The 27,069-nt window shown below is 42.9% G+C and overlaps 1 protein-coding gene across 1 annotated transcript in view; it reads right to left on the reverse strand.

Annotated features, from left to right (window-relative positions):
- The window catches only part of SMG6 (SMG6 nonsense mediated mRNA decay factor), a 234,938-nt gene that overhangs the window by 177,516 nt on the left and 30,353 nt on the right, over positions 1-27,069 (reverse strand). The window contains exons 9-10 of the mRNA XM_027130542.1: positions 7,475-7,536; positions 3,850-3,866 (exon numbers count right to left, since the gene is read on the reverse strand). Coding sequence (XP_026986343.1) covers positions 3,850-3,866; positions 7,475-7,536 — 79 coding nt within the window. The remainder of the gene's footprint in view (positions 1-3,849; positions 3,867-7,474; positions 7,537-27,069) is intronic.

Raw genomic sequence — 27,069 nt, forward strand, 5'->3', positions numbered from 1 at the left:
CACACACACACACACACACACACACACACACACACACACACACACACTCATTCTCTCTCTCTCTCTCTCTTCTCTCTCTCTCTCTCTTTCTCTCCGCGCCCCCCCTCCCGGAAAAGCAGATGGCTAACGCCTAGGACATTTCTTTGCTACTTTCACAAACCTTCCTAGCACCCTAAGGTTGTGAACAAATTTAAGAGAAAGAAGTTCAGAGTTTAGAGATGGAAATAACTCGATTTTTGGATAAATCGCCATGAGTTTTCATGCTTTGGTATGCTATTTCCTAACCTCTGGCAATAACTGGATTCAAGTTGAAATCAAAGTTTCTCTCTGAAACAATCAGTTTTTCTAAATAGTGAACAAATTTCCTTTAAGCTCTAAGACTGGCATATTCCCCAAACTCTCTGCTATGAAAACCATATTCTATGAAGAGGTACGTGAATCTGAAGATTCTTCACTCAAAGCTTTACTTCAGAAAACCAGACGCAGTCCTGCGGCCGTCTACTTAGGGACTCTCACACTAATCGCTCCACCTAAGGATCCCAATCTCCCCTGGAAGAATCCCTCGACCTAGGGCCCTGATGATCTGTTTCGGTCTTTCCTGTGTTGCTGTCCTCCTCCCTCTCGCAAGCCTCTGCTCATCAGGGTCTGTATGTTTTCAGGCCAGTGGAAATATAATGCCCTGGCCAACTGCCACTCCCAATACAGGAAGAGCCTGTAATGTAGGGAGGTAGAAATCTAGCCAGTGACCCAGGGCTCCTGAAGAGAGGTCATTCAAGCCAATGCCTGCCAGAAGTGGCCACAAACGGTGGTGCATGCCTGGAGCTCCTCTGGCAACAGGAACAAACCACAGCTGAAGTCCTCAGAAATAAAAAGCAAATTTGAACTTGGTGCTAGAGAGAGAAACCAGGCACACGGGCCTTAGGGCCATGCCGAACAATTCGTGGTCAGCAGAGTATCTTTCATCCATCCTCAACGCCCCCCCACCCTCAAAAACAAACAAACTGATTGTGATACACTGTGGGGTGGGGTGAGGGAGAGCTCCAGCCTGGATTAATAAATAGCTTCTGGAAAGCCACAGGGAAGGGAATCCTCCTCAAAAGATACAAAACCGTTTCAAGTCCTAGGGAAAGGTGCTTCTACTCTCACCTGAACCTTTCCCCGCTGAGCAGTACCTTCCTCAGGTCAGAAACCTCCAGAGCTTTCTGGCCTCCTGGCAATCTTCATTCCTTGCCCTTGGAGGCAACTCCTATGACTTACCTCCTAGTACCCAGAAGTCATGCCACAGTTATGGGTCAATTACAGTTTATACTCCAGTGCCCTTCTCTGCTGAGCTGCCCTAATTTTCATTGGCACAAAACATGCCAGGCTTTCTTCCCCCCACATGCCATTTCAAATGCCACTGCCACCACCCAACAACAACAACAAAACAACCAAAACACACTCTTTCACCCCCCCTCTAAAATATTTCAGAACCATTAAAACTCTTGGTCAGTTTGGAATGGCAGAGAGTGATATGTTTGAGGCTGGACTGGATCCATTTTTCCCCATGGGCTATAACAAAGGTTTCATTTTAAATCTTGACACTGTGCAGCACTCTTTCTGGTGGAGGTGGGGAGGGGGGCTAGCACTTCTCGTTACGAGAATAGCAGAGTTCACTCTGCTTGAAAAGCAGCCACACTGGGCAAGTTTCAGAGCCATGTGTCTCCGTGTTGAAAGGCGGTAGAGAGCCAGCACAGAACGACATGACAGAAGTGTCACGTGGGACAGTCTTGCTTCGAGGCTGTGTCTGAGGAAGCCTCTTCCCTGGATGGGAATTGAAACAGATCCATTAACACTCCCTAGGTCAGAATGAAGTCTCAAAAGAGCACCAGGCCAAATGTCCACATCTTCTTTTTTTCGAAAGTTTTAAAAAAAAAAAATCCCCCGTTCGCCTTTCAACTAGTTCAACATGATTAAAACAGAAGAAAAAAAAAATCAAATGCATAAGTTAGAGTAACTTCAATTCTGAGATATGAGGAAAGATGGCATTCTCAGACAAAAATCAGTTTTGTTAGGCCACAACTGAAGGACACACAGATAAAAGATTCTTCCTCAGAGCTCAATAACAGCGTTTCTGGTGCCCAGTTTCGTAACCAAAATGATGTCTGTTTTTGGCCTCAAGTTACCTGTAAGTAGTTTTCTTTCTTTCTCTTCCCTCCACCCCATATTGCAGAACGAAAATTATACCAAAACTGAGATAATGACAGTATACAATTTGTTTAGGAAAAAACCCACAAAATAAAATTATGGTTTTTATGGCTACATGTGTAAGTATGTAAATATAGTAAAAAGGTCTGGAAGAATACATAACCTGATGTCCGGCATTATCTCTTTGGAAGGCACAGGGGTTGGGGGAGAGTTGAAAGAAATTTTAGAAAAGAATGTTATACTTTTATAAGGAGATTTTATACATTACTTATGTAATAACTGTAAAAGTTTTAGGCAAGAAGCAGCAGCAGTAGTAGCAGCAGAGGAAGAGGAGAGAAAGCATAAAAAAACGGCAATTTATAACAGCCAAAAACTGGAAGCATCCTAAAACGCCCAACAACAGCCGATGATGAAAACGGCACATCCATACAACTGAATTCTATTTTTTAAAAGCTGTATTAGATTTTTTAATCATGTGGGAGAAAGTCCAACATATATTAAATGTGGACAGTTTTAAAGTAGTTTAACGCGATCCCTTTTTATACATATTTGTAAAAAATAAATAAGAAAATGTGTGTGCGTGATGTATAGAAAAGAAGATAAAATATACACCAAGTGTTAGTGGTAGATAGTCATCTCTGGATAGTGAGAATAATTTTTTATTTCTTCTTGTTGCTGGGTTTTCTAAATATTTTACAATAAGCACTGTATATAGTAAAAAGATTTCCCCTACAATGAATACTTCTGGCTTTTGTGTATAATACATTTATAATTTTAAAAAAAATCAAGACACAAACATTATATTCTTAACAATTCAGAGTCCAAAATAAACATGAGCCTTTGAATTCCAAGAGATCTTGAAGCTGTGCAAATAGCATGACTCGGCAAGCAAGTAAAAACTAAAGTGGTAACTTCAACCTAGGCTACAATGGGAAGCAAAATTATTCTGTTTGTCACAAATCAAAAGTCTACAGGCTGCCGGCTTCCCGACCTCTCTCAGAGGAGTCTGAGCACAGGTCTGATCTGCCTCTCCCGGGGAAAGCCAGTGTCTGTCAGGAGCCACACGGCACCCTGACCTATTCCCCTTCCTGAGCCTGAGAGGATTCCGGCCCCATCCTTTAAAGCTGCAGAAGGTACGGTCACTTTCAGGATACTGGCTGGCTAAAGTGACTGCTTTCTGAAGTGATCTCCAGAGATACCTTGTCTCATTTGAATGGCAGTTTCAAGAAACCAGTCTTTCAGACAATACTGGGACCTAGACCCGTGAGTGACTCAGATAGTGACTAACGGGGCAGGACCCAACCTCTCATATGCTGGGGAACACAGCTGGGCCAGACAACATTCTCTGCAGACAAGAATCAGGCTCCCTAACTTTTCTTAACATCTTAATTTTTAAAAACTGAACAAGATAGGAGCGAACCAGTAGCAAAAAACAAAACAAAACAACTAAGCCGTATGACAGGGTAACAATGAGGGGAAAAAAAATCATAGTGCTACAGAACATAAGGACTGGAACAGACCTTGGAGATCATCTATTTAAACTACTGATAAGGAAACCAGAGCCCACAGAGGCTCTGACTTGTTCCCTCTCGAGGTCTTAGAACTAGTCAGCGGAGAAAAACAAACTCTTTTTGGCACTTGATTCCATCTAACACTCCGCACCTCTTTTTCGCTGGTTGCTGAGAGGAAGGAGACCAGCGTGGCACACATTAGGCCCTCAAGCATACGCGGATGCAACGGAGAACACGGGGCACGGACAAGACGAAGACTGGGAGAGCCACGGGGGGCTTTTCTCAGCAGGCAGGCGGGACAGTGGATGTGTCTTCAGCTGCTCCCCATTACAATCTCCTCTCTCTTAATTCGTTTTCAACGCCTCCCACATTTCACATCTTCTTGGTAATTAGGCAGCAGTCCATGTTGTTGTGTGTGGCTCGGGCTCATTGCTTTTCTAGTCTTACAGACTTCTATACTTCTTTTTTTCCAATAGAAAAATTATTGCTGTTTCTGCCTTCCAGAATAAATATGGGGCTCAATTCTCTTTTTACCTCTAGGAGAGCACAAGAGGAATACTCACCGAGGGGCTGGGGTGCCTAGAATTTACATATATTTTCCTCATATGAACACTACGACGACTCACTGTTCATGAGGGTGCAACTAGACTGGCCTTATCTTTTTGCCAACAGAATATGTTATATGCAGGAATGGAAGAGATCTTGAAAAATAATCTGGACCACAGCAAACCACCTCTGACAAATGAGATAATCTATTCGCTCGCAAAGGCTTCCGGAGAAGAAAATTCCTGAACGTCTTCCCTCTGTGAAATCTTCTTACACCTAACCCAAACCTCTCCAGCTGCAACATAAGCCTATTTTATTTTTCTCTTGCTGTCATCCAAAAGAAGTCAAAACTATTTGGTTATGACCCTAATATTTAAACACAGTTAGGGTACCCCCAACAGCTGTCTCCAAATAAAACTTTTTTTACCTTTTTTTTTTTTTTTTTTTTGCGGTATGCGGGCCTCTCACTCTTGTGGCCTCTCCCGCTGTGGAGCACAGGCTCTGGACGCGCAGGCTCAGCGGCCATGGCTCACGGGCCCAGCCGCTCCGCGGCAGGTGGGATCTTCCCAGACCAGGGCATGAACCCGCGTCCCCTGCATCGGCAGGCGAACTCTCAACCACTGCACTACCAGGGAAGCCCTACTTTATTTTTTTAAAGATTAATTTGTCCTCTCAGAAATCAATTTCTAGCTTTTTAATCATTATTGTGATCCTTTCTCAAACTTCCTTCAAAATATCTAAATATGAGAGTTTTAAAAAGGGGAAAAAATAAGGTTCTAACTAATGCTTAACCTGATTTAAAAATATATATATATGTGTGTGTGTGTGTATATATATATATGTATATGTATATATATAAGTATGTGTGTGTGTGTGAGAGAGAGAGAGAGATATATATATATATATATATACACACACACACACACACACACACACACACACACACATATATCTCCTAAACATTCGTATACTCTGGACCAAGATTTATAACTTTTTTAGTCCCAAGAGTCTCTAACAGAGCTAAGAAATACCTAGGGCAGTGGTTCTCAACCAGGAGCAATTTTGCACTGCGGGGAACATTTGGCAATGTCTAGAGACATTTTTAATTGTCATAACTGGGGGTGAAGAGAAGGAATGCTACTGGCATGTAGTGGGTAGAAGCCTGGGATGCTGTTAAACATCCTACACAGGACAGCCCCTACAACAAAGAATTATAAGGTTCAAAATATTAACAGTACAGAGGTTGAGAAATCCTGACTTAGAGCAAACATGAGGTACATAAAAAGTTAAAGAACAAACACAGGAAAAAGAAAAAAGGAGAAAATACTGACTAGAAAGGTAGTAAGGGGAAAAAAAGATTTTTTAAATGAGAATTTTAAAAGAAATAAAGAGATAAGGAACCATAGCACCTACTTTAAGTGCAGTACAGTGGTATTTCTGATATGATGTGCTATTTTATGAAATAATATCTTCTTATTATAAGATAATAATCCTGAAACTGCACCTTTACATTACTCACTACTGACTGGCCTACGACGACCCATAGAATACTAGATCCTGCTCTCCAGTCTTTCACAATCTACCCATTTCTTGTAATAATTCACTTATTCCTACAACAAATATTTACTGAGCACCTACTACATGCCAGGCACTAGAGATACAACAGTCTTAAGCAAAAACTCCTGCCAGAGTAGAGCTGACATGGGGGTGGGGTGAGGGGTTGCTACTGATGCACCTAGTTTACTTTGCTGAGTAAATCACTTCACACTTATTTCTGCTAGAAGAGATGCATCTATTGGCACTACTCCAAGTTTCCCAAGTCATTTCAAAATCAAGACTATAGCCATCCCTGTCACTCTTGCCCAGGCTGATGACAAATGAATATGTAAAAGGTACAGTGTCTAGTTTACCATCCACAAACAGTGTTTCTTCAAGCAGGACAAAGCTTTTCAGCTTCTCCCACTAAGGAAACCTTCTAGAGCATTACAGATACACTTACAAGGTTATGACAGAAAGTGAAAGGGAGAGGCTTCCCTGGTGGCACAGTGGTTAAGAATCTGCCTGCCAATACAGGGTACATGGGTTCGAGCCCTGGTCCAGGAAGATCCCACATGCTGCGGAGCAACTAAGCCCATGCGCCACAACTACTGAGCCTGCACTCTAGAGCCTGCGAGCCATGACTACTGAGCCCACGCGCCACAAGTACTGAAACCCGCATGCCTAGAGCCCGTGCTCTGCAACAAGAGAAGCCACTGCAATGAGAAGCCCACGCACCGCAACAAAGAATAGCTCCTGCTGACCACAACTAGAGAAAGCCCGCACGCAGCAACAAAGACCCAACACAGCCAAAAAAATAAATTAAAATCTTAAAAAAAAGAAAGTGAAAGGCAAACACTGACAACAACTGGGGGAACTATAATCCAAAGCAAATCACCTCAAAGGGTAGTTCACAATAAAACCTCCAACTCAGAAAATATTAAAATGCAGAGACGACCTGAGGGCACTGCCACCCGTTCCTCTCCTGGAATAACGAGGCACTCAGCACAGGGGCACCAGCTTTACACAGTGAGGAGAAACTCGGATCCACCAAAGGGATACTCAAAACCTGATCTCTTCCCAGAGGCTTAATGGATTAAGTAACAGGGTCTCACCCACACCACCTTCCCTGAGACTTATATGGAAATCCGTGGTGAATGGTGAAACCAAAGAGAAGTCTTAGCATTTACTGAGGTCAGCAATATGGTGCAGGAAACTGAGCACAGGAGGAAGGGGTATGGTTCGAAGGAAGAGAAAATGTTGGAAGAAAGAAATTACTGTCCACTAATTTTCAAGGGAAAATTAGTGGATAGTATTTTCCCCCAAGGAGGACCCCTGGCAGCTGCACCCAGGGACTAAGCATGACTTCCTTGCGGAGCTCACTAGGGGCTGAGCCGGAAGGCAGAGGAAAGAGAAACCCAGAGGGATTAGGGGTGGGGGCTGGGAAAAGATTGTGGTTAAAAGGGGGCTTTAGTAAAGGTAGGGAAGGGAGAGCCAGAGGGATGGAGAGTAATATTTCCCAAACTTCATGAGCACAGTAGGAGAGTGAGTGAAGGGAAGAGGAGAGAAGGTGGAGGCCCCTAAGAATTCACACCCTGTGCCCTCAGTTACAAACACAGTCTAGTTGCTAACAATATTAAATTCCAAAATGACTTGTAATGTAGGAAAATAAAATAAACATCCTGCACACTTACCCAATCCGGGTAAACAGCTTCCCATGGGCATGGAGAAAACTGAGGATGAACCTTTTGTTCAGCTGCATGGGAAAAAAAGAGAGGAGAAAACAATTAAACTTTCCCCAGTTTCCTGTTACTGAACAGAGTCCCTAGTGACACAATAACCTGGCCAGGGTCTAAGGGGTGGGCACTAGGGATGGGAACCAAATGAACATGCCCAAACTCTCACACAGACCCAGGGCCCATGCCCAACAGCTGCTGCTCAGCTGAGCCAAGATGACAGCAGGCTCGGTGAACGGACAGCACCCCCTGCTGGCAGTAGTGTCTGTGTGCAGGGAGCGAAGCACTGAATTCCAACTAAGCTGGGTAGATGGCTGTCACCCTCTGCCATCTAGAAGTCACTCTGTCCCCATAACGACGGAAATGAAACACTGACAAGTACAGGACTGGGATGATGATGATCTTGGATAAGTCCCTTCTCCTTCTTACGAGTTGTTTTTCTACCTACCCAAAAAACAGAACTCTTCTTTGGTAACCAAGGGTAAGGTAATCCCACCACTAACTAGCTTATCAAATTGTACTTCTCCAGCTTTGAAAATAAAAGTTCAAACCTTTCCTTTTTTTTTTTTTTTCTTTTATTTGAAAGAAAAACTGAAAGCTGGGGTTATGTGAAATCCTCTGGCTTTTAAATGTTGGCTACTAAAGAAAAAAATTTAAACATTAGGCAAGCCAAAAGCACACGTTTGCCAGCCACATCTGGCTCACACAGCCATGAGCTGCCGAATTTTCAATCTCAGTTCAAGGTTCTAGAAAATCTACTTCTATCAAAATTTAGGGGATACATTCCTCTAAGCAAAACAAGGCAGGGAAAAAAAATTCAACTCCAAAGAAAGTGGAAATAATCTAAAGACCAAACCCTGTCATCTTCCCTGGTCTCCTGGAAGCAATATGCTCAGGGCCCTGTAGCCTGACAGGGAAGACGGATAAAGGATTTTGATCTCAAGGTGGTGGTTAGGGCAAGGAACAGTCCAGCATCCTGGATGCTCTGCCCAAGAGGAAAATACTCTTCTGGTTTATACCCTTGCAAAACAGAAAACCAGTCAAATTGTGGCAGTTCCACCAATTTCACAAGGAAGCTGGGTGTGAGGAAAGGAGGGCATTCTCGCCTCCCCGATGACTTCAACCACAAACTGCAAACAATCTTCAGTCTTTATATTTGCTTCAACAAATTACACTTAATCAGCAATACCAGACAAAACTCTGATTTCTGTAGTTAAAAAGGATACTTCATGGAATGTAACCTGTCTCTACAGTGAGGTGAGTCAGGGCAGGGGACACTGGGTTCCATGAACAGAAGGGAAAGATGAGGACCTGCCACAAAATAAATGGCCGAGGGCTCCGCCACTGTTAGTGGCAAGGCCTGGGCTAGAATGCAAAGGAAGGTGGTGAAAAACTTACCCCTCAAACCTCTGCCACTTACCTGCTGTGGGGTCTCAGGCAACTGATCTAACCTCCCAAAGTTTTTCTTTCTACGCAGTGGAGATAACAGTACCCATACATTAAGGGACTGGTGCATGAGATAAGGCAACTAAAAGCACATACTCGGCATCTGTAAACACTCAAGTGTCAGCTGAACATTCTCTCCCAATGAATGGTAGAGTGAGGGGTAAAATGTTAACAACTGGAGAATCCAGGTGAAGGATATACAAGAGTTCCCTGTATTATTCTTGCAACTTTTCTATGGGTATAAAATTATTTCAAAATAAAAAGGTAAAAATATATATTCTCTCTCTATTCTTGTTTTAACTCAACTGTCCCTTTTTCCAGCTGCCAATCATAAACCGGTTAACTCATCCGTAACTGGTTCTATTTATACATACAGGATACTTTGGTAGAAACAGAACGATATTAACCCATCTCGTTCAAGCCAATTACTATCCCCCAAGCCGCAAGACAGCTCAGAAATTCAAGCAACTTAAACCAGTGGATGACAGAACTTGAACCCAGGTCTCCGATTCCAAAACAGTTCTCCTCCCCTTAAACTGCCATCTATCTCAGGAAGAGAACAGGTGAGCTTATTCATGAAGGGCCAATGAGGGGGGAAGAGCAACTAAAAAGAGCAGTTCAGTTTTACCTTTAAGTTTTCCCTACCCATTAGGTAGGAAACAGTGTGTAACTCACAATGCCTCCTGGAACAAAATGAGTGCACCAGGAGGTTTTTTAATGCTGGCGTTCTAGCTATACTTCCCAAAGATCCTTCTCTTAGGGTAGTAGATGAGGCCTACTTAATTACCTGACTTCACACCTGCCATTATCATATTTTAACTATATCTAGTAGACAGTGGATTTCAGTGCATTGTTTTTCAACTAGTGATAGTGAAGGGAATCTTAGCAAACTTTGTCAAACTATACACACATTCTCTCTGACCTTGGTTAATGAGAACCACTGCTTTATTTTTAGTCTGAAAGTACCTGTTACCCTAAATATAGTTTCTCTTTATCTGTCACCAACATTTTGAGTAGGAAAGGAGCTAAAATGTAGATACATTCTAGAGAGAGGTAAAGCATGTTATACTGAGGAAGTAGATTTGTTACACATTGATCAAAATGGGACTAAGCACTATCGTAAATTAATAACACGAAGTCAGCAAGTGCTGAGGCAGAGCTTTTGGAAAACCTAACTGATACCAAGCCCACAAAAGGAAGGTCTTAGCCTGAGCTTCCTCCCTCTCCAACACATCACCATGGATTGTACCAAGTCCACAAAAGGAAGGTCTTAGCCTGAGCTTCCTCCCTCTCCAACACATCACCATGGATTGGCTCCATGTTTGGAGCTTTTTGATTCTCAACAATACACTCAGATGGTCTCACTCAGGTAGAGAAAGAACTGTTTTTCCGCATATGGTGAGACTATCTGTCTCCAGATCGTCCTCGTGCAATTACATACTGTTCACCAGAAACTAAAAATGCTTCTTGGGTGTAGCCCTAAGAGACAGTGTTAGAATTATTAAAGGGCTCCTGGCTCTCTGGTTTAAGTCCATAGCCGACTCACAAGGGACTCTTGGGCCTTTTGTACCATCTAAAAGCAAGGACCCAAAGAGACACTAATGGCAATAGTTGCATGGGTAGGTCTCTGGACACTCACAACAAAGTCTGTCCTTCCATTAACTATGGGGTTATGAGTAAAATGGTTTGGGTTGTTCCTCAACTGTAAAATGGAATTTCTACCACTGACGGTACCTAACTCAGAGCTGAAAGGATAAAACGAAGTCATACAAATTACAGCATTTTGAGGAATAAATGTCTTATGCAAGCCCCGGTTATTACTACTCAGAACTGCCTAAGTGCTTTATGGACTGTGTAGCAAGGAAAGAGAAAGCAGCTCCTCAGAGGCAGCAAGACATCACCAGAGGAGAGGATTCTGAAATATGCCCAATTTTAATTCTTAATAGTTGTTCCTGCTTCTAAAAAGTTGTGTGGAAAACTGAATTTCTGAAAAGTGAAGCATTTTAAGGACGGTAGGAGGAATTAAGAGGAATTCCTCAGTATTAAGAGGACTTCCGGCATGCGTCTTTAAAGCGTTTTGGGGAACAAACTATCATTCTCTAATTTATTCATCTGGGATGTCTCTACTTTTATATACCAAGTACTAAAAAAAAAAAAAAAAAACTTTGTTGTGTTTTAAAAGGGGGCTCTATCCCCTTAGATATGAGACAACATAGGTGAAGACCAAATTTCAATGGTACCTGTTAGAAAATGTCCAGGACTTTCAGAGCCTGCCATCAAAGCCCAGTTATCTCCCTAAAGCACTGAGATCACAGGTGGAAAAGAATGTGAGCACAGAGGTGAAGCTGCCCACCTTCATCCCTGTGCTCCCCGGACAGGCACAATCAAGAGCAGACCAACAAGACAGGGTCCCCAGAGCCAAAGAACTTGTAGCCCGAGAATAAAAGATAAATAACACACCAACGTGCCAACTCCCCATTTATGTTCCAAAACCTAAGACAAGGCCTTCTGACTATGAAGGTGCCAGGAGGGACTGTGCTTCCCTTACTGTCACTATCCCTCAGCCAGGAAAAGTCTGTGGCAGGGAGATCTAAGGAGATGATAGGGAAAGTGAGGAAGGAGGGCCCGGCACACAAAACATGGAAGCCTTCCGGTTAAGTCAGCAGTATAATCCTCATATAGCAGGAATAAAAACTGCTCATTAGAACTTTCAGTATTCCTCTTTCCAGGATATAGATAAATAAAAATGCACAGGCAAGTCAAGTAGCAAGACTCAAATGCCTTGTAGGGAGACAAAGCAAATCACAAAAATCCATCTTCGAATCCCAAAGAGCCACACTGAGGCTGCGGTAGAGCAGGTACGGTGATTACTCTTCACCTTCAGTTTCTTCACCCCTGAACTGTTCTGGGCAGGACGACAGCTCAATTAGCTCTAATTAAGCCCAAGTTCCATGCAGAGCTGTCCTACTTAGATGGCTGGATCTGAGCCATGTGAATTCAAGTGTAAAATGTGCCTCTTAAAACCAATGCACCCCTTGAAACAACAGCTCTCACTCTCACACTGCAGCTTAGTGCTGCCTCAACAAAGTCTTACATTAAAGCAATTTACTTGCTATTACTTCATTATCTCTCCTACTTAAAGCCAGCAAACTGGAGGGAAATTGGGCTAAATGTCAAATCACCAGTCAGCTCCGGAAAACCCAGCCAGCAAGCAGAGGGACAGCTGAGCTTAGAGTACCGGGCTGGCTCTCAGGAGGAAAACTGGCACTAGGTCTAAAGAAAAGAAAGAACCACGAATTTGTGACTATTCTGTATTTATCGCTCCTTTGTTTACTGTGGGGGAGGGAGTAGTACGGAATAATATGAACAAAGACCACTGATCTGGGTTCAAGACCTGGGTTCAAATTTTGGTTATGCCATTTATTTTCTATATAACTATCGACAAATCACGTCAACTTTCTAAGGCTGTTTCTTCAACTATAAAACAAGAAGGCAGGGTGAGATCAATATCGGTGATTCCATAACCCTGAGTGTGTATGCATCACAAGAAGAGCGTCTGTAAAAAATATAGATGCCCCAGCCCTTCAGAATCAGAATCCTCAGGGAGGGGAGAAGGGGACTGCGAATCAGCATCTTTAAAAGGTCTCCAGGTAATTCTGAAAGACAGCTAGATCTGGGAATCCCTGGGCTAGATCACGCGTCAGCAAATTATGGCCGAAGCGTTTTTTAGTGTGGCCCATGAGCTAAGAATGGCTCTTATATTTTTTAACAGTTGAAAAAAATCGAAAGAATTTTTCATGACGCACGAAAACTATATGAAATTTAAATGTCAGGGTCCACAAATAGAGTTCTATTGAAACACAGCCACACTTGTTTGTTTCATATTGTCTGTGGCTGCTTTCCCCCTACAAAGGCAGAGCTGAGCAGCTGTAGCTGAGAGTGTGCCCAAAAGCCTAAAATACTATCTGGCCCTTTACAGAAAAAGGATGCTGAGGCTTAATCTCATCTATAACACTGGGATCTCAAAAAAATGTTTGTACCTGCACAACACTTCCGGGCTACCACACACATACTGGAAACAGCAATGAATCTCATAGGCTGTTTAATAGCAAGCCCCGCCTCTCTGGATGTTCTGACACCTACCCTCCCACCTATCACCTCAGGGGAATCACCAATCCACAGTGTTCCTTCCAATTCTAAAAGCCCACAAATGAACAGTTCTAACTAAATCTAATCTTTCTTACCAGCTTCTGGGCAAACACCATCCTATTCTATGTTATCACAAAATACACCAAATGCCAAAAGACTGCTGAACTCAAACACCCCAAAGGCTACAGAGAAATATAAATGGGGCTCTCAAGGTTTCCACCTTGGAAGCCACTATGGGGTGGAAACACAACACACCCAAGCCCAATCAATATTTCACTTAGGTCAGAGGGCCCCAGGACTTTTCAAGGGAAAGTAAATTCAACCTGTGCTGTGTGGTCCGACAATCTACAGCTCAGAAGTGCCACCAGCTTAGCATCTCAAGGTATACAGAGAAAGAGAGAAAGTTCAGCCAAAGGGCGACACTGTTACTCTGACTGAGTTACTTTCTGAATGACTCTTGTTTCTGACTCATCTCTCTCAGAGCCTGGGAACTCTCATGCCCATCCACCCAAAAAATGGGGGAGATGGGACACCTTTGCAACTGCACAAAGTGGGAGAGAAGAGGACAGGGCTGAAGCTCCCACTTGGTGAAGAGTTGGGCACCAGAAAATAGTCTTCCAAAGGCACATACACAAGCTCAAACCCTCTTTTAAATGAATGGATCAACAGAGCGCCGATGATGGTGAGGTCCTTTTCACACTGTGTCCACCCATTCATGTACTCATTCAACAAAAACTTACTTGCCATCTTCTAGGGACATGACACTGTGCATGAACTATGAACAAGGCAGAGATAATGCCTCCTCTGTGGTTGACACAATTATAAAGTACCATGATTGGCGAAGGATGGGATGCTGTGTATTTCCACAGCAGGAGCATCAGAGATCTCAGAGGAAAAGAGGTAAAGAGTCATGCCTATGTTTCATAAGCACAGGGGACAGCATGTGTGATGGTCCCAAGAGTAGAACGTTGTAGACTGGCATGGCCAGGTGAGTGATTCTACAAGAGGGAGGCTAAAGAAATAGGCTGGGCCAAGTTGTAGATGTCCTTGTTAAAGAGTCTGATCTTAATCAAAGCCACTGAAGGGTTTTGAGCAGGGAAGTGACATGAGCAAACCTCCATTTTTAAAAGGACATTCTGACAACTGTTTAGAAATTTTAGTTGTTTTTTTTTTTTTCTGGTTGGGTGGAGGGAGTGCGGAGTGAAATGTTTACAGGCCAGGAGACCAGTTAAGAAGCTGCTGCAATCATCCATTGGCAATAGAGACAGAGAAAAGAGGGAAGACAAAGAAAACCATCATTTCACGCTCAATCAATCATGATCCCTTGTCCCTAACTCCCAATAGTTCTAGTTCTAAGTAACTCAATTTACAGAGACCAGCAGTGGCCCAGAACCAAGCAGAAGTCTTTAGAATCACACAGAAGTCTTACGCAAACTAAGTGAAACACTGATTTCATTTTCAGAAATAATTTGGATATTCTTACCTTATTTCCTTTCAATAATATTTTTAAACAGCCTAGCATAGTGTCTGGTACTTAATACATATTCAGTAAGTGACTGTTGAAGAATCTATTAAAATATATAGATTTGAGGGGCTTCCCTGGTGGCACTGTGGTTAAGAATCCGCCTGCCAATGTAGGAGACACAGGTTTGAGCCCTGGTCCGGGAAGATCCCACATGCCGCGGAGCAACTAAGCCCGTGCGCCACAACTACTGGGCCTGCACTCTAGAGCCCACGAGCCACAACTACTGAAGCCCGCGCACCTAGAGCCTGTGCTCCGCAACAAGAGAAGCCACTGCAATGAGAAGCCCATGCACCGCAACAAAGAGTAGCCCCCGCTCGCTCCAACTAGAGAAAGCCCGTGTGTAGCAACAAAGACCCAATGCAGCCAAAAATACATTTAAAAAAATAAATAAATAAAATATATAGTTTTGATAGTAGTAAGATAGATTATCCAGGTAATACACAGAAAAAACTCACAAGAAAAACAGTACAGTACTAATACTAATGCTGAAGGGAAATAGCACACTCACCACTATTTATGAGAATTTAAATATTTCTCTTTCTGGAGGATAATTTGGCAAAACCCAAAAGTACTCAAAGGAAAAGAGAGTACTGGGCTTCCCTGGTGGCACAGTGGTTAAGAATCTGCCTGCCAATGCAGGGTACACAGGTTCAAGCCCTGGTCCGGGAAGATCCCACATGCCCGTGCACCACAACTACTGAGCCTGTGCTCCATGAGCCACAACTACTGAGCCCTCCCACGTGCTGCAACTACTGAAGCCCGTGTGCCTACAGCCTGTGCTCTGTAACAAGAGAAGCCACTGCAATATGAGAAGCCTGCGCACCGCAACGAAGAGTAGCCCCCGCTCGCCGCAACTAGAGAAAGCCCACGCGCAGCAATGAAGACCCAACGCAGACAAAAATAAATAAATAACATTTTAAAAAAAGAAAAGAAGAGAAAACAGAGTACTATCGAGATTTAAGGATTTTGATCCTGAGTAACAGCAGCTCCATCTGCTACATTCCAGCTCAAGAGACTGGACAAGAAGAGACCACAGCTAAAATCAGAATACAAGACAAAGTCCTTACAATGGCCTACAAGAGTCCTGTGTAATAATCATTCTCCACTCCTGCGGCTTCCTGATACTTGAATATGCTAAGCACATTCCCACTCAGGGGGCATGGGGCAGGGGGCGTGGGGAGGCGATATTTTCTCTCTAGCCCAGTGGTTCCCAACCTTTACGATTCGTGGGAATTACCTCTGAATCTTTAAAAAATACGGACGCCTGACTTCTATCTCCAGATATTCTGATTTAATTGGCGTGGAGGTGAAACCTGGGCATCATGATTTTTAAAAGCTTCCCAGATGATAGTACTGTACCAAAGTTTGAGAACGACTGCTCTAATTTACACTGTTTTTATAGCACTTATCACCAATTTTTACACACACGCCATGACAGCAAGGACTTTGTGGATTTCATTCACCACAGCCAGAGACTCCTAGAGGGTAACCGATAAATACTTGAACAAATAGCCTTTCTAGCCTGGTCTCTGGCTGCTCCTCCTGCCTCCACTCTTGCTGATACAGCCCACCCTTCAGCAACAAACAATTATTTGTGATGCCCTAAATTCACCATGTTCTTCCTGCTGCTATGGCCAATCTCCATCTAATGCCTTCTCATGCACTCCTTTTTATATCTAATAAAGCCCTTCTTTTCCTTGCTTAAGACCCTCCTCCCAACCTCCAGGCTGAGCTTGACACCTTATCCTCCAGACTCAGAGACTATTTCACATGCCTCTGTGATACTGGGTATCATGGTACATCTTTATTATATACACACATCTGTCTTTATATGAGCTCTGTCCATAAAATTTTTCCATGATGATGGAAATGTTTCTTATCTTCACTGACCAATACAGTAGCCATCAGCCACAGGTGAGTAATGAGTGTTTGAAAGGTGGCTACGGTGACTGAGGAACTGAACTTTTAATTTTATTTCATTTTAATTAAATAGCCCCATATAGCTAGTGGCTACCACACCGGTCAGCACAGCTCCAGGCTTATGTCCTTTAGTGAATGATTCGTTTCTATATACCAGGACACAGGAATTAGCAATAGTGAGGGACAGCTGATTGAAGAGATGGATGGATATGAGTTTGCCCCAAAGATTATAATACCCATACTTTTATAATTTCTGGCTTTGCCATATGATCGGAGCAAAAGACACATCCTGAACCACAAATAAGGCTCAGCCAATGGGAGCAAAGGATTGGAAGAACCTATTCTACTCTTCTGCCCAGATGTATAATCCACATAGTGTGGAAGTGTGGCCTCACACCTGATTTTAACTATTGGACTGCACCTTTCAGAAGCTTGGGGGCAGCTCCCGACTAAGGACAGGTTGAATTTACAGAGCTGGCTCTGTGCTTTAGGAGTTAAAAGTACCCCAACCTACAAAGACAGAACTCAGACACCGAGAGCTCAAGGTTTCCCAGCTGAGCAAAACAAGTGTGTCATACTCAACCACCTTAGTAACAGTCAAAACTTCTCCAGCACCTTCTCTGTGTAAGGCACATTTCTAAGCACTTTATGATTATTAGCCCATTTAACCTCACAACAATCCTGTGAAGTAAGTACTACTATTATTTCTATGTTACAGATGAGAAAACTGAGCACAGAGAGGTTAAGTGACCAGCCCGAGTCTGGTTCCAGAGTCTGAGCTCTTAATCTTCCACCTTTAAAAGGGGCAACTTTTTTGGCAGAACCAAGAATCACACTGAAGATGTTTATAAAGGCCAAAAGCTAAAGTAACCCCAAGCAAAAACCTACCAATGGCTCCAGCTATCATTCACTGAAAGACCACTAGGCCAAACCAACCGAGAACTCTTGCAGATTAAGGGAAGTAGACACTTCCAGTCCAGATCATACCATGAAAATCGGTGGAAGCACTTAACAACTGCACTCTAGGATAATGCCAGCCAGAAGAGAGAAAAAGGAAAAGTGGGAAAAGTGAATGAAAGCTTGTTCTCCATAGCAGTAAAATACCAGTAATAAAACGAGTAAAATTAAAACCCTAATATTTTTCTAGATAAATCCACAACCCTCCTGTTTAAGAAGGAGTTCTTCAAGTATCAAAGAATGTATGTGCATTTGCACACTATCATCAAGGGACTGTGCATGGTCCAGAAAAAATATCAGAAAACATACCCTCCTGCCTACCCACCTACCACAATACAGGAACACCCCTGAATATCTCAGGAAAGGGAGGAGTAAGAACTAATCTAAGAACCCAGAGAAGAACGAAGCTTCAGTTTAAGAAAGATGTGGTCACAAAGAAGGTTTCACAAACCACTCTACTGTGGGCACCAAAAAGCAAATAACCAGCATTACAGGGCGCTCTGACAACCTCATGTGAGCTTCAGATTTAAGCAAGGCACCAAATAAGGGAAGGATTCTGGAGCATCAACTCCTAGGAAAAGTGTTTCAAGTTAAAAATGGTTATTCAGGTTTGGATGTGAACTTCTGTATCTGTTCTTTATCAACAGAGGCACCTCTACCTCACTGGCAGCTAGCAGTAGAAAGGGAAGAAAATGGTTGGAATAAAAATGGGTTACACATAGATGACAAAATGAGCTGACGCAGCCTGGCATTTACCTGGACACCAAAGACAAGGCTATAAACATGCAACACAGAACTTGCAGGATCCCACATCCCAGCTGGACCCAAGCATCGCCAAGGAGCAGGCTGGCCATGATGTCACTTTTCCCCCAACAGCCAGAGTTCAACATTAAGGCCAAAAACCACAGCACTTTTGGTGAGAGACTCAGTTTCACTGTGACTGGAGGAAGGCCCGCTTCCATCTAGTTTTCTGTCAGTCATATCCTTTTTGTGCTGGTTCCCAGACTCAAAATATCTAGTTCAAAAGGCACGGCAAACACCTTCAAATTCCTTGTATTTGATCCAATTCTCCTCTTCATTTTCCTTATCTTCTCTCAACAATGAAAATCAATCTTAGGCACACCAGAAAGCAGGTAAATCATGAACATTAACTTCTTCCTAACTTATTTACAGTGCTTTATCCCTTCCACTGTTACTATGAAATGTATTGGGAAAATGTGAGTTTAGAGTTGAAAGAGAAGCACGAAAATGACGAGTCAAACACCAATTACGCCGGGGCTTCCCTGGTGGTGCAGTGGTTAAGAATCCACCTGCCAATGCAGGGGACACGGGTTTGATCCCTGGTCCGGGAAGATCCCATACGCCATGGAGCAACTAAGCCCGTGCGCCACAACTACTGAGCCTGTGCTCTAGAGCCCCCGAGCCACAACTACTGAGCCCACATGCCACAACTACTGAAGCCCGCGCACCTTGAGCACGTGCTCTGCAGCCAGAGAAGCCACTGCGATGAGAAGTCCGCACACTGCAACGAAGCGTAGCCCCCGCTCGCCGCAACTAGAGAAAGCCCACGTGCGGCAATGAAGACCCAACACAGCCAAAAACAAACGAACAAGCAAACAAACAAATAAATAAAAACCAATTACACTGGGTTACACAGTTTGCTTAGTTTGTGACAACTGATCAACCTGTATGGCTTTGACACATGCACTTTCCTGCATGTATATTATACTGTAATGAAGTTTTCTTCAAATTACCACAACCTTTGCTGCTGTTCCACCAAAAGCCTTTATTTCATGCCAGTATCCTTTGTCCTATATGTCCTAACCCCCTCAAGGTTCTAACTCTGAGGTGGTAAAAAATGAAGGTGACTGTGCTAAAAGGCTGTGGCTCCACCTAGGTGCAGAAAGCTATGCCGGTGTTAAATGCCAGATCTACTGATGGTGTACGTTAGATCCTATTTTACAGATGCAGAAACAAGGAAAGAGACTGAGAAATGTGCTGGCAGAAATAAAAAGAAATTTAGGAATATGACCCAGAAGATCTGACTCCAAGTCTGCATCAGCCACAAGGGACAGCTTCTCAGGGGGGCACCAAGGGCATCTACTAGTGTCTTATCCAACCTTTTGATATGTATCACTTCAAAGTATTTTAAAAGCCATACTGTTTTACAGATCTGTCCGGAAGTCTAAAAGAAAATATGCCAAAGAAATTCCTCAAAGAGAATGTCAACTGACTTACAAATAGTTTACTTTACAAATTAGGGGCTAGCATCTCAGAGATTTGTGGCACAAGTCAGCTCAAAATCTCATTAGATATAATAAGACTTTTGTATCTTTACCAAGAAACACCCCAGAAAAATGCAAATCCACAGAGGTATTATTCCAACTCCTCTTTTCCATATGCTTCAGTAGTTGCAGTCCTACTGTGCGTGTGAAGAGCAAGAACAGGACTTATTGCCAACAGTTACAACACAGTGCATAACTTATTCCCAAGCCAAGCTAGGCTTGGCTCAGAAAGCTTCCCAGAATGATGGAAGGCATGACTGTAGGATGACTCAACCTTTGCTAATGCATAAAATAAAGCAAAGAAGAACTATTTGAAGGATTCACTTCTAAGCTTGGGCCAAATCAAAAGCCCAGAAGTATCCACTTTGTGATGAATCTTCAGTTCCAGCTGACTGATTAGACAGCATTGGTGTGGACATCTGTACCGTGGCCTAAGATGTTCTAATGACAGACTCCTGGCTAGGAATCTCAGAAGCAACCACTCAGTTTCTAACCACACCACGTTTTTAATCCATGCTATTCCTTCTGCCAGAAAAGTCTGCTACCCACATCTCCCTAAAGAACTTGTTTCATCTTTCAAAATTAAGGACAGATCACCTTTCTAGGTAGCTTTCCCTGTTTATCATGAGTTAATTTCTTTCTACTCTGTATTACCCCTATACAGTATACATATTTCTATTATAACATGTAACATTTCATTACAAGTATTTACTTACGTATCCATTTTTCTTACTACACTGTATCTTTGAAGGAAGGACCAATATCATTTACCTTTCTAGGTGCAGTGCCTAGAATAATGACCAGCATACAAAGCTACTCACTAAATATTTATGGAAATGACCTGAATGGGGACAGGAAAAACCCTGATCCCCTCAGAGATGACTAGCTGACCTGAGAAAGAGGTTTCACAACTGGATAAGTAAGAGAAAAGAGAAAAATGTCCATATAAAACTGTGAAGCCAATTATTTAAGTCCACATATAAAGGTATATACCGTACTGCAAGACAGAATACAAAAAAGAAAGAGGAGCCAACAAGAAAACGATCAGAGGTCAGGAGCAGTAAGGACACAACACAAAATGCATGCCAGAAATCCCTGACACTTATTAAAGCCAGTTACGAGTTCAGCTCTAACCTCTGGAACAATTAAAATAGAGAATTATTCTGAATAACAAACTCGTAAATGTGCATGAGGTTAAAAAAAAAACACAAAAAAACCTCACACAGTACAACTATCTCTGATACTAAAAGCAAAAATTTCTCCCGTGGGTTTCCACAAAGAAGATACCAAGTAATGCAAATAGCAGGGATTCCCTAGGCCTCTTTTATTATTTGTCTTAATATAGGCTGATGACCTTACACCAAAGTACAATTCAGTCAAAGCAATACTACCACGGACCAACATGTCACCTAGGTACATGTTCTAGGAATGAATGACATGGAAAGAGCAAAAGGAGGAGAGATGCCTAGTGATTCCCAGAGCAGACGCTCAAAAAGTTTTGAATCGGTAGACAGAAGATAGACAACTGGAAAAATCACTGAAGCTCTTAATAATAAAAATGTGTGACAAATACATTTTACAGGGAACTGAGCATCAGAAAGCATCTCGATAGCATTTTAAGTTCCTTCTGGTCTAGGGAGTCTATATATTAATACTCAGAAAATAAAACTGAGCAGTAACTTCAATATTAAATATTCATGAGCAAAGTGAAAGGCTTCCAGGAGGAAGCCTGAGTTTTAACCTGAGTTAACCTGAGTTTCCCCCTGGAGCCAAACAAAGGGTCTACCGACTGGGGTAAGATCACAAGCCAAAAAGACAACTATTTCATATTCTCTACCTTAGCCCAAACCTCACACCCAAGACAGTGAAAACAGAGTAGACAGATGAAATCCCGGGACCCTAAAGAGTAGACAGGGATTGCAAATAACAGAACTACAGATACGTCTCCCCACGAGTATGGTCAGAAACTTAAAACAACATAGGAAATTGGTGAGAAAGGTAACATGGGGAAAACAAAAAGGTCAGTGCAGTCTCTTAGCCCACACAACAGACGATATGTTATATATAAAGTGGGCTGCTCCCACTCACTACTCGTAACATCGCCTCACTACTCTGTCCCCTCCTATAGCAGCTGCAGACTGAACATGGATCCAGTGGAAGGGTCTCATTCTTATGTGGAAGGCTCTTCACGGACTAGGAGCCGGATCCTAAGGGACGATTTATAGTACGCCCGCACATACATTCCAGTTGGCTGGAACTCAGCAGCTGATTGCTCCCTTGTCTAACTTGGTAAAGAGCCAAAGGAGGACTTTTCTCAGTCGACTCTCCCAGGCTGGAAAATTCTCTAACCCCAGAGTTCTGGCTTAAGTCTGGATATCAGGTTATTCAGGAGATGCCAAAACTACGTCTTTACATTGGCTTTGAACAAGTCTCTCAAGTACACCATACGGATTCCCACAGATCTCAAAATCATCTGGACATTAAGGCCAAAGATGGCCACTCTTCCTCTCACATAGAGAGGAACATGCTTTCCAAAGCGTGGCCAACATCAAAACAAACCTTTCATAAATCATACATCAACCTGAACAAGTCTTGAAGGGTGAACAACCAACAGACACACTCATTAAATGGCCTCCTTACAACCTTTTTATTCTACACTGAAAATTCTCCCTATTCCCCCGGTGACTGGAATTCTCTCTCACTGTGATTGATCCTTATGCCACGAAGGGCCAAATTCTAGGTCTGTTTCTCTGACTGAGAGGAAATGAAGGAAGAAACCGTAACAAGGTGTTTTTTTAATCTCAGTAGGTTCTCAACCAAAACAGTTCCACCCCTCCCAGGGAGTCCTTGGAAAATCATGGGGGCCAACTACTGGCATCTAGTGGATGGGGCCAGGAATGCTAAACATCCTATGGTGACAGGCCAGAAAAATGAACTGTGCCCCCAAAAGGCAATAACACCCTCATTAACAATCAAGGTCCTAAAGGACCTCTGGGTTAATTGCCTTCACCCGCCCATCTTCTGGAGCAGTGGTGGGCCAACTTTTTCTGTAAAGGGTCCGGCAGTAAATAGTTTAGACCTTATAGGCCACGTATGTCTCCCTGTCACACGCTCTTCTTCTTTTTAAAAAACTCCTCACATAGGAAGGTAATAAACGCTTCTTAGCTTGCAGGCCACTGGCAGTCTTGTATCTACCCCTGTTCAGAGCACTCACTACCTGACTCATTAAAGTCCACTTATATTGAGAGATGCTGACTAAAATAAAATTCGATGCCGTGTGTTATAAACAACTCCAATAATGAACACTACAATTTTAAAGAATGCAACAAGAGCTTCAGAATTTAGTCTTAAAACCTAAGAACTGAGGCATGTATTTGACTTCTAATCGATTAAACAGTTCTCTCCTCTCCTCCCCTGTGCATTTCAGTAGCAAGTTTTCTTGTGAATGTTCGATTTCAAACATGTTACTGAAAAGAGCACGGGGGCAGCCTTTCCCCCTCCCTTGAGGGTATATAACTTCCTATTCACTATGCGTGCCACTCAGAAAGTCTCTTTAGAATTACTACTCTTAACATTTTCTAAAATGTCTAAACCAAACCAAAGCCTGGAAAATCTGACTGGTATCTGGGTCCTGACTTTCCGGATGGTAACTAAAGGTCACGTGGGGTGGAAAGTGGCCTGTGGGTAACACAGAATACACACATGCACGCGAACAGGATATGTTGGTAATCCGGTTTCCTGAGACCTGGTGAGTTGCGAGAGTTCTCATCAACACTCTTGCGGAAGATGAAAAACCTTAAGCTGGGAAATACTGGATTTTAAGAAAGTATTCATTCTTAGAATTAGATTTCTGGCTGAAGCAGAATGGGAAGGTACACCATCTCTTCCTCCACATTTTAGTTGTCTAAAAACGTAAATAAAACAAACACAAAAAAGAAATGAAGCGAGTATCTGACGAGGTTTCTTCACCGTGTGGAAGCTGGTGTTTGCACCATGGCTTATATCAGGTCTCAAGCCCAGAAAGACGAAGAGTGTGGTTTTGGTGTCTAACCAGCCTCAACTGCACCCTGGCACTCTGTTTCTTCCCCCCAGAGAACTCTGCTCTGCTAGAGGAAAGAAACCAACCTCACATCTTGAAACAAAACTGCTAGGATAAAAATAAAGCCCTGAAGTGGTTTGGTGACCGAGGTCATATGGGGCGTTAAGGGTTTGTAGTTAGGGCCAATGTACTTTGAGAAACTTCCACTCACTGCTAACCACAAAGAGACAAAGACAGACATCAGCCCGAGAGTCCAGCAGTGATCCAGGCAGGTGGCCCCAGACCTTGTCTGTTAGAGGCTGTTCCTCACAGCAAACTCATAGGATCAATATCCAAAAAAACCCAGTCCCAGTTGTGACCTTCTTTGAAAGTAATCTCACCAAGCTGTTTCTTATGGCCTAAGAAACAGAAAGCCAATCTGTAGCCTCTTCCTGTAGAAAAAGAGGCTCTTATGAACTCCTGTCATCACATGCCGCCAAATCTCAGTTGACAGAAGAATACTTTCAAAGAGTTGCCAGGGTGGAGGAGAATGACACGGGGTACATATCGTAAGCTACTTTACAAAAGTAAAGGGCCACATCAGTGACATGAAGTTAATAAAATGCCCACAGCAACCCCGAAAAAATACATGGTACCCACCTTACAGATATAAAATCTCTGTATTCATGAGGCCAAAAAATTAAGCTAACTTTCTCTGCCTTGATGATATAATTATGGGGCAACGCAACAACTGAGTTATCATGGACAAAACATTTACCTATTAGCAGAGAGACTCAATTCTTCTCTAACCTTGTAAATGAAGTCCATGCTTAGGCTATCCAGAGGAAATCAGGTCACAAGCTATTTTGAGCTTCACGGTGGCACGAGCTCTGGAAGCGCCAACCTGAAGGATCGTGATACAACTCTAGGAACTGGAACTCACTCTAATACAAGGCAAGGCATCCTGCCTAAGGAAGCAGGCCTTCTAAAACCATGCTCTCATCTATAGTTATGTTCATGGGTGGGGGCAGGGGGGTGAGGGGAAGGTGGAGGCATTAGATGTGTATCACCCACACATCACAGCTTTCTTCTGCACAGTGGTGGCAGCAGTGGCAGCAGCAGCTGGAGTGCACAAACTATGCAAGGGGCACTGAAAAGCAAGACAAAGGATGGGTCTGAAGAAAATACCACCTGCATACCACACTGTTAAAAAAAGCCTTCAAGCAAATATAATACGTTGAGCATGTGAAAGCTCTCTGCGACAGGCCACCTGACCTGGATTTCCCACAGTGAAGCTGTGCTCCTTTTTTGGCCCATGTTTACTTTGCTGGACTTTTGATTAACGGCAAGAAAAAAAATGCACTCATATACCATCCAGCCTTGTAGAGCCATGTATCAGAGTCGGAAAGAAAATCATCATCCTCGAAGGAAAAACCACCATGGAAACATGGACACAAGAGATTCAGGCAGGGGCAGCACACAACATCCAGGCAGATGATTCCCAAACCTTGGCAAATACGGTTCTCACTCTGCTAGAGATTTCACATAACTATTAAAAAGCCTAGGGACAAGGAAAACTACATGAGACCAGAAAAGCTTATTCTAACCAACTGGTTTGGTGGGTGCCATTCAGACTTTACTAAAACACAGCCTGAAGCTTTTCAGTTCACACGCTTACGCAGTATAACTTCTCACTTTTCACCAAGTTGGCTGCAACAGGATGCTGAGGAAAGAGCTCTATCCCAGAGCTCTGTAGGTAGGCCTCAATTCCCACAGGTACAAATTTCATTAAGAAACAGAAGTGATACCTTCAGATTCCTTAGGCTCACTACTGGACAGCAGACAGTAACCCAGCCAGGTAGCAGGACATACTGCTCACTGATTTCTGGGTCAACACCAATGACAACGTCACGTGAATCCCAGCAAAACACCTATGGCCCAATGATTAAGACGTTTCCCTGTGCCCGAAGTCAGGCCCGTTTGGGTGCTCTTGTCAATCTTAAACTGAATCTCTGAGAAACAACTTAAATGCCTCTTAAAAACCTGGATTGTAATAACTTACTTCGGTGGCACTTTTAAAGCATGGATCACAAAATCAAATGCCTACAGAGGCAAGGTGCGTGATATAAGTAAGCCACATCTAAGCAAGCGTAGGAGAGGTAAAGGGGCTAGTGGCAAACTAAAAGGGGGTAGGTACTACTCAGCTCTGGCAAATTGTTGCCAGATCTTGAATTCTTTTGAGAATTAGCTGGCAACTGACTGTAATTTTAAAATAAAACAAACAAAAATCCACTATTTGTACCACTTGAACTCTGGTTAGTGAGCTCATCTGACACCTCCTAACGCAATAAAAAATGAGGCACACAGCCCCACCAATGAAGTACTCTTACCAAAAATGCTGAAAGTATCTAACCATGTGTTTAACTCTCATTTACAGTTATATGGGGAGAGAGGAACAGGTTAAATGATACCACAAGGAAAGAGAGGCAAATTCAGAATGTGGAAATTCCACAGGACAATTGACCTGCTTCTTCTTTTTTTTTTTTTTGACCTGCTTCTTTAACAAGCTAGTGACATAAAGAAAATTTTTAAAAGGGAAGGCAGAACCGGTCTTGATTAAAAGAGACTTAGGAAAAAACAATCAAACAATAATATATAGATCTTGATTTGAACAAACCAACTCTAAGAAGACATTTGTTAGATAATCTGGGAAATGAAGTCATAGATCAGATACTGAATGACACCAAGGAAAGGCATGGCAATGGCCCTGTGGTACGTTAAGAAAACGTTCATTATTTTTTTAAAGGCATGTAGGGGGGACTTCCCTGGTGGTCCAGTGGTTAAGACTCCACACTCCCAAAGCAGGGGGCCCAGGTTCAATCCCTGGTCAGGGAACTAGATTCCGTATGCCGCAACTAAGAGCCTGTGTGCTGCAACTAAAGATCCTGCATGCAGCAACTAAAAGATCCCACACTCAGCAACGAAGATCCTGCATACCACAACTAAGACCCAGTGCAGCCAAATAAATATATATATATATTTTTTTTTAATTAGAAAATAAAAGGCATGTAGAGAAGTGAAATATGTAGGGATGCAGTGATCTAGGGTTTGCTTTAAAATACTTCAGCAGGGGGTGAAGGGGAAAAGCTGAAACAAATGTGGATGACAGGTATGGGGGTTCATTACGCTATTTTCTTGTGTGTGTTTGAAATTTTTCATAATTAAATAAAACTCTTCAAATCAAGTGAACAGT

The sequence above is a fragment of the Aethalodelphis obliquidens genome, unplaced genomic scaffold (assembly GCF_003676395.1).
Source record: "Aethalodelphis obliquidens isolate GAN/ISIS:26980383/991018 unplaced genomic scaffold, ASM367639v1 scaffold38, whole genome shotgun sequence".
NCBI classification, from domain to species: domain Eukaryota; kingdom Metazoa; phylum Chordata; class Mammalia; order Artiodactyla; family Delphinidae; genus Aethalodelphis; species Aethalodelphis obliquidens.